General features: G+C 36.8%; 1 protein-coding gene across 2 annotated transcripts in view; it reads right to left on the reverse strand.

Annotated features, from left to right (window-relative positions):
- Nucleotides 1-13,414, reverse strand: part of vps50 (VPS50, EARP/GARPII complex subunit) — a 115,052-nt gene that overhangs the window by 88,358 nt on the left and 13,280 nt on the right. For both annotated transcript variants that reach the window (XM_023344992.1, XM_023344991.1), the window contains exon 5: nt 8,597-8,650. In XM_023344992.1, the coding sequence (XP_023200760.1) occupies nt 8,597-8,650 (54 nt within the window). The remainder of the gene's footprint in view (nt 1-8,596; nt 8,651-13,414) is intronic.

Below are 13,414 nucleotides of genomic sequence, written 5' to 3' on the forward strand. Positions count from 1 at the left end.
CATGGGCTGAAAACCAACTGAGTCAGGAAAAAGTCAAATTAGAATTTGAAGACTTGTCATAAAATCCAATGAAAAAAAATTGAGTTTGGATGTAACGGTAATTGCATTTGTAGGAAAAATGAGGAAGCTTGCAGGCCTTGTAATGCAATTCTAGCTGTGAAGTAACAGGGTGGCAGCATCATGTTTTGGGAGAGTTGCTGAAAAAACCATGTCATCATGAGTAAAGTATATGTTAAAGAAAAAATCCTCCAAATTGACAATTTACTCTAATACTGCAAAATTGGGTTCAAAGTGGCTGAACAACAAAGTCAAAGTCCTGATATAAATCCCACAGAAAATGTAGAAATTATTGACTAGGTCACACCAGTTATGAAAGGGAGAAAAGACCAAAACCTTGGCAAACTGTTCTATCAGATTTCAATTGTATATCAAATATTAGAGCATTTCTGAATCAGAAGGACTCTGCTATGAGTAAATGCACGATTCAGTTATGGAGTCACTGTTTCAGTGCCAATGAATAATACAGTGGAAGAAAACAATTCCTAAAATATATATATAAAAAAGAGCGAAACCTTTTGCTCTTTAGAGCTGTGACATTTAGAGAAGCGTGAATGATCAGTCTGCTCTGAGAGTTCAGCAATCATCCCACTTCAGTGACCTCTACCGAGAACAAGCACACCCTCAGACAACACTGTGCAGCCTCTTCTTGTCTTCTTTGTCCTTTTATTTTCCCGACCTCCTCTTGCCGGAGGTGTAAGATGTTGGTTCCTTGATCTTATTTTCAAAACCGTATCGTCCTTTTGCAAAAAAACGTTTCAGTGTTCTCAAAAAAAAAAGTGTCTCATAACACTGTCAGATAAAAAAACAAACCTTTCATTAAGAGAATATGATCCAAGGAAATCCATTTTTAATGGTAATAAAAACAGAACAACAAAAGTGCCAATTCAGTTGTGGGCACAAGTTCAGTACCTCCTTTCAAACCAATCTGGCCTCATGATCTTGACTGTTGACGAAGACCTTGATAAGAAGCAAGATTACATTGCAAGAGTTTATTCAGTGGCAAGGATTTTCTCTGGAGGGACTTGCGCCTTGTGATGATTTTGTTTTGTTTTGGGATTTTTTGGGGTCAGAGAAAGAATATGAAAAAAAAGGTTAAACCTCTATTCACTTATTTCCACAAAATGATTTTGAGGTAAATCATGCAAACTCTTAGTCATGAGCAATATTGTGACTTTTAAAAATACATTTTTATGTTAGTGAAATTAAGGGCTGGTAAAGTGCACATAAAAACTTTAGATTTACCCTTTAACCAACAAGAACTGTCTGTCCTTTAAGTCCCTTCAAAATATCCTTTTCATACCTTTTCATACCAAAATAACTTCTCTCAGGTCATTTGTGGTCAATAGTAGAATAATCTTCTCTAGTTGATCACCGCCTTCGTAGCACACCTCATATATTCACAGTCAGAAATGAGTTCAGATTCAGAAAGTCTAAACTTTAGTCAACAAGAAGCTTCCTTTTCTCCAAGTGAGAGACCTAATCAACCTTTTGGATTTGGTCATGTTAACTGTATTTTGGTTTGCATCAGGCAAAAAAAATGCCTGAATTAAAGTCTCCTTCACACTGTTTCAAACATCTGGCGACGTGTCAGGATTTGGGTTGATTTAAAAAAGGATCAAAAATAAAATGTATACAATGTGAAATTGAAATCAATAAGCTAATCAAATGTTTTGCCAGTTTGACTTTGGGCATTTAATTATTATTATTTTTTTTATCATTATCTAAAATGACAAAGTAATTTTTTCTTTTAATTAATGCACCAAAAATGCTTTCATAAAATCAAATTAACAACAGATTAACAACAACCTTCAGATCAAAGATAGAAAGGACAACACTGCATGCACTTCTTGTTTAATCAGTATCCTAGATTGTAAAAGAAAAAGATCACTGAAATGATTCAGACAATTTTAATACATTTTATTCTTTGTTTATCTAGAACTTATCTTCTATGTTCTGGATTTGTTGTGTGTAGTAAATACACACAACTAATATGTAATGTAGGCAGCAACCCTGCATGAAAAGAATATAATAAAACACTGAAAGGGCATGGAGATGGTTGCATTAAAATAACCTCCAAAATGACTATGTCTGTTAAGTAGTAACCTATGGCCAGGGATAAAATGACCTGAAAAAATGAATCCAGCTGATTGTATCCAATGCTCTGATCATGCAGCCAATTGAGTCTTCAGAAATAACTGTAAAACTCTCATATATGCAGTCTTCATAGTGCAAAAGTCACTGAAAAAGAACTACCAAGAGACTGAGGGTGCACAAGCAGAGGTTTCACTGAGGATACTGTTTATGTTCAGTATCATCACTGAACATAAACACATTTAAATGTTTTAGCAATTCCTGTTTTTATTAAAGCATATCTGTACTAATAACATAAACAGGCATAAGTATTTGAATTGGCGACATGTGCATTTGAAGGTAAACTTGACCAAAAAAATTTAGCCACTTATTTTCTCCAACAGAAGCTAATCTTTTGCATGAAAATGAGCGGCTTGCTATGCAATCTCTACACTAAAATATGTCTCATTACCAACACATAGCAGCAAAGAAATTAAAACTGAATTTGGAAAAGGCCTTGTTATACGTGCACAGTGACACACTGGAAAAGGCACAGAGAACTTTGATTGAAATGAAAACAGAAACACGCACAGACACACGAGCACACACACGCCTACATGTGTTGAACATGAAGAGAGCCTAGAATCCAGCCTGAGGCTCCAACTCGTTCTTATATCACACCTTCGAGCAGTCTACCCTATATTACGCTGACAGCAAGGTGAGCTCATTCTGTGTGAGAGGAAATACAGAAACTGTGCAACAGTGGTGGGTTATAACCAACAGGTTTTAATAGTCAGCCCACTTTCAACGTACAGGAGAACCAAATCTAATATAGTGTCCAGGCAGATTGCAGCTCTATACAGTCCGCGTGGGAGAAAGAAATTATTAGTCATAAGGGAAGTTTTTCTCCAGGTCTTTTATTCATATATTCATGAGAGGTCCACTCTGTGACCCCTTCAGCACATTAACTTTGCCCTGCCTCCTTACATTTATACATACATTACATCGTAATGATGCTGCAGTTTGGGGTTTGCTCAACTCACTTTGTTGTGCTGAGTGCAGGAAAAAGTAAAATAGGGGGCCATTTTGGGCACAAACCTGCATGGTCTAGGAAGCCATGAGTTACAAAAAGACACTCCAGTATCTGAATGGTGCCAAGAACATGCAATATTATATATTGCAATATTCATAACCTTGGATTGTCTTTTTTATTTTATTTTATTTTCTGTAATGTCACAAGACCACAACCTTTAATGAACTTTACTGGGTTATGATGTGACAGAGATATACAAATTGTGCAAAAATTTAAAAAACAAACAACCAGCTTTTCAAAACATTTTACGAATAAAAACAACCAAAAAAATATGTAACTTTGTATTCAGCCACCCTGCATTTATAATTTGTGAAACCACATTTTGTTGAAAGAACAACTGCAAGCTATTTGGAGCCTTTAGTATGTTTTCTTCCAGGTTTACCCTGCTATTGGCTATCTTTCTTCTTATGTCTAGCTTCCCATCATCTCTGACCAGTTTTCACATGAGTGTTGAAGAAAAGAAACCCAACAAGAGGCTGCCACATCTAGAGTTAACTGTGGGAATGGTGGATTCAGGTTAAAGTAGTGTTAGTTTTCCACCACATAATTTTGCACATTTGACACTTTTTGACATGTGCAAACGTTTAAGTAGTTTTTTAATATTACCTAACCTGGGTTTACCTAACTTAAACCCTGACCTGTCTGCTATTTGTTCACTAATGTTCTCTAACAAACATCTGAGGTCTTCACCAAACAGGTTATTAGTAGTATTTACTAATTAGGTGACTTCTAAAGGCAATTGGATGAGCTGGATTAATTTGGATGTTTCAAAATACAGGGGATGAATATATTCAATTATGTATTACTTTGTAATGGTCTAACACATAAGAACTTCGAACACTAAAGTTTTTAGTTGTAATGTTTGCAAATTGTGAAAACTTCCAACTCCGTGAATCTTTTTGGCAAGGCCTTCAATACAATCACACATACTCCAAAAACAATAACTGCAGTGCCGCATACATTTTTTCCTATTCTGCTAAGTCATTTCAAACCCACTCATACCTGGAAGCTACAATCAAAAATTCTTGGTAAAGTTGCAACAATAATAGAAGAAAAATTCAATCAAGGAGAAAGGCAGAATGAGCGACTACGTAGTACAGTGCATACTGAAATAGTCACAGTGCTTCACTGTTTTCACATTTTATGTTGCAGTCTTATTCCAAAATTGGATGAAATGTATCACTTTCCCTCAAAACCACATAATCACAAAATGAAAAAAAAATTTATTTCTTATTCTTTGCAAATATATATGAAAAAATAACACAGTCTTTGCTCAATAATTTGCTGATGCACCTTTGGAAACAATTACCATCTCAAGTCTTCCTGAATATCATCACACAACCTTGGCAAATTCTGTTTTGGTAGATTTGCTAATTCCTCTTTGCACTCAAGTTTTATCAGGATAGATGGGAAGCATCACTGCACAGCCATTTTCAAATCTCTACAGAGATATTTATGCAGATTCGGGTCTGGGCTATGGCCAGGCCTCTAAAGCACTGGTCCCCAACCCCCGGGCCGCGGACTGTTACCGGTCCGTGAACCAATTGGTACCGGGCCGCACAAGAAATAATTAAATATTTCCGTTTTATGTATTATTTGAGTCTGGAGGATCTTTTATTGTGAAAATCCTTTAACCGGATTCTATCGGTTCTTGCACGCCAACATTGAGCCCACAAGCAGCAAAATGAGTAAGACACAAATCAGATGTCTTTGGAAAGTTTCTTTGCGAAGGGGAAATGGTAAAGTGAAGAGACAGGAGAATGGATTTATCCCGGTAGGTGATTCCCACATTCCAAGCCCGTTCTGCATGATATGATGACCGGCTCGCTAATGAGGCAATGAAGCCTTCAAACTGCTTCGCTGCTAAGAGACCATGAATACCCTGTGCATAAGCTGCACTTCGGGTGTTATTGTCTTTCATCACTCCCAGACGGGACCCTCTTGTTGCAGAGAAACAAGCTCAGGGCTCCCATTAGTCGTTATTGTGAGTTAGAATTTTCACGAAAGTGTTTGTTTTTGTGGCGCATTTGTATCTTATTTTGAAGGGATGTGTAAATGTTACCATAGCGACCAGAGTCAGAGAGCGTTAGGGAAGTGGTCGAGACGAGATGAGAGAAGAGCTTTTGAGTTTGAGGTCTGGTTCACACGGCATGATTTAAGGATTGTTGGCCGCTTTTCCAAACTTCTGTGACCACAGAGCTGATAAAAGTACAACAGGTTCGGTTGGTTCGTGTGTCCAGCCACACAGCAGGAGCAACACACCACATGAACCGATCCCGATTTCAGAAGAAAATCCAGTAAAACCCCCAACACACCATGAATTTAGAATAATCAAACACGAATGACTATGTAGAAGCAGCATTGATAGTTTCTGGACTCATTTTAAGCGATAAAAGACGTAACAAAAAGAAAAGGCGGCGGGAGTAGCCGCTTTATTTGCTGCACTATAATTAGTTTTTTCGTAGTTAACTTTTTTAACTGAATAAACATAACCACATATAATAGACATATATAAAAATGACCTTTACATAATATGCCCGAATTTAGATCGGGGAACAAAACATCTAACCAATCACACAACACTTCGCACATACCTCTGTGGAAATAGTTCAACCTGGGCCTATAGTCAAGAATGGGAGACAGATTCTTCTCTGCAAACACAATGACGCAATTTCCATCATGCATCTCTGTCAATGAAAGTCGATTTCGGCACTTCGGATGAAGTATGGGGCCTTTCAGCTTCAGAAATCATCATGAACCCTTGCCCATATTTGCATCTTGAAACAACCCTGTCTCTGAAGTGTACAGACAATTCCTTTGACTAAATGCTTGTTTGTGTTTTGACATGTACTGTCAAAATACTGTCAAAATAAAATTGTGTGCCGTTCCAAATTCTGTCAAATCAACTTAATTTACCACAGATGGACTCTTAATTAAGCTGTAGAAACATGTCAAGAATTATTAGAAACAGGATTCACATGAGCTTAATTTTGAGCTTCATGGCGAAGGCTGGAAATACTTATACAAATATGTTTATGCAAAGTTTGTAAAGAAAAAAATAATTTAATCCATTTAGAGATAAAGCTGCAACATAGAAAGAAAAACTGTAGCACTGTGAATACGTTCAGGGTGCTATGTAAGTAAACACTGATTCAATTGTACTCTTTTGTGATGGTTTCGATTTACCTCGTCCACCCTATTTGGAGGTAATTTATTAGAATTTTGAGGAAAAGCAAACATCCTTTTTTTGATGCATCTGAAGATGATAAAGTTTGAGGACTTAAATACTAACCAAAAATGTACATATGGGAACTTTTACTAAAAATCCCTGCTGGTTTTGTTTATTGATCTTGAGTAGTACATACATTATACATTAGCAAACAAATTTATATAAAATAATTATAAATGAATCAATACTAATGGTTCTGGATTCTGTGTAATTTTTTTCACTTTATAAAACTGAATCACACTATCTGAACACAACTGAAAGCCAAAGATCCCTAGAGGGCATTATCAGAGATCAAACTGACCACTGTACAGCTATGAATCATATTAGACGCTTAGCAGCCAGACATTTATGTGGCTCTGTGATTTGTGGGTTCATTGATGTGTTACACTCAACAAAAGAACAGATTAAAGTCCTGTGGATGTGTTTTTCTTTGTGGATTTTTTAAAAAAGATCACCAAGGGTTGATAAGAAAAACAAAAAAACAGCAGAAAATCATACAGCAGAAGAAAGAAGCTATCGTCAAGGATTATGTTCTTAGTTATAAACATATGCAGCAGCAACTGATATGAGGAACTGAATAAAAGCCACCAATGTTTTTAAGTGATTTTGGACACAATGTTTTCAATGTAAAAACATAATATTGATAGTGACACAAAGTAGTACCAATTTAGAAATGTCGCCGAAAAACGGCAGATGCGTACCAGTGAACATTACCGTTTTCCTGGTTGTGGGATATTGGCATGACCTTATAAAAAATTATTAGCGTTTGAAAGCATCAACAGATTTTCAAAGGCCTTAACAAGGTCAGACATTTTCTGCCAATTAGAGTTGTCACACATCATGTATTTAGTGACATTAAAGATGTGCTAACAAAAATAAAAATGTGGCACTTGCAAATTCTTGCAGGCTCATTACATCACAGATCATGCACCATAATTCACAGAAAAAAAAAGAATTAAATTGAAGTGTTGATTAACTCCTATCTGAATAAAGTAAATACAACATATCCGAGCACAAGTGAATGCAGGACATAACTATCTGCTTGGCCAGTGGTGGAAGCAAAGGGAACAGAAGACAATGCTGTTTAAATTTGGTAAATTATGCAGAATAAATTTTAATACAACAGCCAGTCAGATCTCCTCTATTCTTCAAGAATATAATAGATTAAGCAAAGACGTGCAAGATAATTAAATGTTAGAAAAACGCAGTTAAATTCAGTTAGTCACTAAAAACCACTAGACAATCACATGAAGAGACAATCACATGGCTTAGGGTTTTATGAATAAATACATTACTGACTTCCTTCTCTTGACTTTTCAGGGAAAGGAGTCTAATTTCCTATCTCTATGGTTACCAAAGTTCTGGTAGCTGACATGACACCCTGGTAGCATCAAAATAAGCTAATGTCCAATCATATTGTGCTTTGAGTTCAGCAAAGAAGCAATTACACAACACAAAAGAGCCCATACAAGGAATATGTCTTGAAACTAAATTTCAGCTGTTGAGGTCACAAAGAAAAAAAATTACCAATTGAGTTTAAAAAATCTTTCTGAATCAACCATGTAAGAAAATACAAGGTGCACTGTTTCAGATGGATCTAAGTTGCTCTGCATTAAGTAAAAAAAAAGTTGTGTCATATGTACAAAGTACCAGAGCAAAGGGTTTCTCCCTGATATTGTTATATATGCATATATTGTTTGTCACTGTGGTTTCGCTACTCTGTTTTTTTCTCTTTCTGCAGGTGTAGAAGCAGATTACTTGTGTGTTTCCTTGTATTCTCTATCATTCTTCCTCTCCTCTATTCTTAACTTTTAACTTATTATCCCAGCTCTCTCAATTTTTGTCTCTTTTTTCCATTTCTATTCTGTCTCTGTGTCCATTGCATTTGAAATAAACCTGGCATATTCTAAGATGAAAGTTTAAGGTATCACTTTGCTCAGATTGCACTGTATGTACACTTCAAACCCAATTTTGACACAGTTTCCACAAAATGATTGGCTGACAGAAGCAAAGGTTGTTGCACTGAATGGCACCAATGTAAGCTAAACCTGGTCCCTAAGAGAATATCAGGAACAGAAACTACTTTGACGGTCCAGCAGAGTATTTGGAAAAATGGGAGTATTCAGCTGGCAATGGAAACCTACCTTGACATAAGAAGGCTGCTTCTCCAGAATGAGATCAGCGACCCTTTTAGAAACCTATGGAAAGGAAAGTAGAATAAAACCATGAAAACATGATAAAAAAGAGCAAAGATATTCTCAAGTTCACTCTACAGAAATGGATTGGGAACCGTAATTGTATTTTGAGAATGGGGCACGAATAACACAAATGATGTCTGTATCTAATCACCAAATAGCCATAGCATTTCAACAGAGTGTGTCTCTCTCTCTCTTGCTCTCGGTGTGTCTTCATTCTATATTTTTCTCAATAGAAAGTCTTGTTTCTTTGTGGGAGATCTTTGCTACAGCTGTTCAGATTGCAGTTTCAGGTTTTCACTCTCTGCATTGTTCCTTTTACCAAATCAATACACACACACAAACAGCTTATATGTACATATATAACCTGAAGCAGCTTTCATTTTCTCAAGAGCTTGCATTGTGCTCTTGAAGTACAGTGCAAAAGGTATGGATGTAAAATTAGTACAAGGACGCTTTACTTTTCTGTATGAATGGAAACGCAAGGAACACAAAGTGCTTCTGAAAACTTAAAGTGGATAATTAAAACTACTGGAGTACATGATTTGAGCTTTGTGACTTGGTCTGTTACCCAGCTGGAAGTGGCAATCAGTAGTACATTGTGGTTGTAAAGGGATGGTTGTATTCAGCTAAAAATACTCAGTTAAGCTGTGACAAACAATGTTGAGGTAATAAACATTGTTTGTCACAATATTCTCCTCGTTAGTACAGTGATGAGTATCCCCGCCTTTGTTTCAGGTCCCTCTTGAAAATGAGATCTAGATCTCAACGGGGTTTAACTGATTAAATAAAGGAATATTAGAATATTAGAATACCAAAAGGCCCAATATAAGACCATTGCAGCATCCTCACAGGTGTAAACTGTTGGTAGAAAGCAAAATGAATCCATTCAAAAAAATCATGTTCTTCTCATTCTGATACCTAAGTGCATTGAGTTTCTGTAATGTGATTGGCGGATGCCCTTTATGTGTTGACAGGCAATAGATGAGGTGTAGGTGAGTGTTCGTAGCAAATCAAGGTCAGTTAATTACAATATCACAAGGTATTGCTTCTCAGCATTGAACTCCAACTGCAAGACGGCAGACCAGAGGGCCATGCACAGGATAGTGATGGGATCTAAAAGGATCATCTCTACTTTCTGTCAAAGTTCTGGCTCTGCAGGAAGAGACCTCTGAACACAGATTATGGACTCATACTCCATGAACATCTTAAACTGGAGCAAGGCTTGAACTGATAACATCCAAACCAGAACCACCAAACTGCTCAACAACTTTCTGGCATAAGCTGTTAAAATACCAAACACCTGTTTGAGTTATATACCTTACATAAGTGCAGTGGTTTAGAATATCTTTCCATATTTTTTTTATCTGTTTTTGTTTGTGTGCTTCAGGTTTTTCACAATATATGTTATCTTCCAAAGAAAAGGTGTCTCCTTTTGTTGTATATCATTTAATGCTCAACAAAATGACAAGAAAGGCGTGAATCTAATGAAAATCTCTTTTTGTGTTACCAAGCACAAGTATTTTCAAAGTGGTGAGGAGGCGGACAAGTTGTTAGTATGCAGTGCATGAAGTTAGGGGTGGAGATGACATTTCAACGTGTGTTAAGCATGCATGGCTGAAAAGTGAAGACCTTAACAGATGGAAAATGTGGCTCCACTTGAAGATTGAGAGGTTCTTTCATGAAATCTTAATAAGGGGATTGCTTTTACATTTAAATCTATATTAGAAAAAAAGAAGATTACAAAAAATGCTTGGAAGAAAAGAAAAGACTACATTGAGGTAACAAGGGAGAGGGGAAAAAAGCAAATACTAACTCTTAAGCTCAGAAAAATGTACCAAAATAACCCCACAGCGCCACCTATCGGCATATTTAATCTTTTTAATACTATAACATTCTAAAGTGAAGTGGTGTGAACACACAGCAAATAACCAGCTGTGAATAACTGAGCACTACCTGAGCCACAAGGCCAAAGTCATTAATTCTCAGCTTGCCCTCACAGACACAAACTGAGGTTAATTGTGCAGTAAGTGAGCAGCAAAGCAAGCACGGTGCATTTAATATTTAGCAGATGGAACAAATATTGTCCAAACCAAATGGTTGCCAATGATGAATAGTCAACAAAGAAAGACAATAAAACAATTGGGGAAATTATTGGCTTTACCATGGCATTTTTAAAAAGAGGAAAGAAATTTCACAGGAGACAAAAAATGTCTTTTAAACTGTAGCAAAATATTTTAAATTCTGCAGACAGAAAGAATGCTTGTATAGTTTGTTACTTAGTGATTAGCAATGAAGATTGTAATATATAATCATGGCAAAGGTTGAATATAAGTGCATATGTGAATTTGCATATATTTGCATTTGAACACATAAGGTTTTTCAGCCAGAAATTAACACAAATGTGTGAGGTAATTAGACCCAAATAAGCATGCACTAATCAGGGTTAGCAGCAATAAAAGGCTATTCTAAAGAGTTTCAACTCTTAATGCAATGGCACAAACATGACTATTTAAAATTGATCTCTGTGGGTCTATTTTCATCATGCATTGACATAATCTCTTGTGGTTCATTTTCACTCACTCGTACTTTTCACTCTGCAGCGCGTCATCATTCCACCCAAATTTAAGCATACGGATGCGGCCAGGCAAGGTTCAGGCAATGATTGCATACGCATCACTACAAATAAGGAAGTTGATCAGAGGGACAGAACTCATTACTGCTAGCTTTCAAGTTCCATTAAAGAGAACTGTTCTTCCAATTGGATTGGGAATGCAGAGGCAAAATAAACGTAATGTTAAAGCATAGTTGATACTGGGTGGTAAGATGCAACAAGAAATACACTACTGTTAACCCATATAATACAGAATTTCAGAATATTCCAACAACATTTAGATTTTTTTTGTTTCACTTTTCTTCTCATTCTTATTGCACGCTTCCAAGCAATCACAAACTTTTGTGCATTTTATTAGCATTACCACAAAGTAGAGCACTGCTGTGAATAACAGAAAAAAAAAATTATGGTTCTCAACATTTATACTCCGAAAAATTTTAAAGTGTGAGATTTATTTCTTTTCAGCCCATCTCAGTAAATATTTTCTCAACAAATTTCTTTTCCTGTACTTTGTAAAATAGCTCAAAATTGAGAGAGCATTTTTTTGCCACAAGCTTTCAATTGTATTTCATGACTTTGACCATGTTTATTTTAACATGCATATGCTTTGATCTACACAACTCCTTCACAGTCCTAGTTGTGTACATGTTTAGGGAGGTTGTCCTGCTGGAGAGATGAACCTCCTCTCAAGTCTTTTACAGCTTCTAATAGGTTTTCTTCTATGGTTGACCTGAATCTCGCCTCATCTCGCTTCTCATCAATTCTGAACAGTTTCCCTGTCCCTGCTGAAGAAAATCCTTCACACAGCACGATAATGAAAGTTACAAAACAATTCACTTTTCATCTCATTTGCCCAGAGCACCTCATGTTTGGTTGGACCCCTTATCCCTAGTGAGGTCTCTTGACCCCTTATCCCTAGTGAGGTCAAGAGATAGGCACCTAGTGGTGCCTATCTCCAGGGGTCAACAGGCAAGAGGCAGGGTACACCCTAGGTCACCAGTCCATCACAGGGCAGTTGGAGCCTTATGGCAAACTTCAAGAAGGACATTTTACCGCCTACTTTCAGCAATTCTGTCCTATTTTTAAATCTTTTTGTGGAAGATCACTCCACAATTTGTTTAACGAATGACTAATACTTGTTCTGTTGACAGAACCACTGGAGCTGTGGATTTCTGCAGATCTTCAGGGGTTACCAGGGGCTTCTTGGCTGATTAATTCTCAGCATGCCAGGCCTTTCCCTTTAGCTGCATGTCATTGTGCCACATTCAATCTATATTTAGAGGATGGATTGAACAGTGCTCCATGAGTTGTATAGACCCTGGGCTGCTTTTTATGATCAGGACCTGCTTTCTAAAAACCTCTGAGGCCTTTACAGAAGCGCTGTATTTATACAGAGCTTGAATTCTACACAGGATGCCATTTTTTATTAGCTGACTTCTGAAGGCAATTGATTGCCTTGTATTTAGAAATTTTGGAGGAAAAGACGGGCAGAGTGCATTTGCATATTTATTTGTGAAACATTTTTAATAAACCGTGGATTTTTCCTTCCAATTCACAAGTGTACTATACTTTGTATTTATCAATCATTTCTTTCTTCACTGAGAAAGTTGTTCTTCATTAGTTGGTGATTAACATGATGTGGCTTTAAAGGTAAAACAAGTCAATGTGTCAGTCACATTTGTGGACTTTCTGGCACAGCAAGAGCAAAGAGAAAATAGTAAACATAGATATAAACACATATTGTCCAATTGGCAGACTAGCTGTTATTCCGAGTACTACAGCCACAGAGCTACATATGCTCACACCAACAGTGAACTGAGCAGCATGAGGAGGACTCTCCACATCAGCTAGCAGAGGGAAAGGCCGACACAGGGCAACCCTTATGCTGAGAGTCTAAAAGCATCATTATCGCTTCCTCAGAGGGAATGTGGTCTGTTCAAAGCTGGCTGCAGGGGACCACCATTAGTTTGATGAACCACAGTGCATACACAAGTCACAATCCTGACTTCATATTTTCAGGATATTCCAACAACATTTTGATTTTTTTTGTTTCACTTTTCCACTCATTCTTGTTGCACGCTTCCAAATAAAATCTACCAAAAACATAAAATTCAGCAGTCTCGATAATCTGTCCCTATTAGCATATTTCTGAA

This window comes from Xiphophorus maculatus, chromosome 13 (genome assembly GCF_002775205.1).
Source record: "Xiphophorus maculatus strain JP 163 A chromosome 13, X_maculatus-5.0-male, whole genome shotgun sequence".
Taxonomy (NCBI): Eukaryota; Metazoa; Chordata; class Actinopteri; order Cyprinodontiformes; family Poeciliidae; genus Xiphophorus; species Xiphophorus maculatus.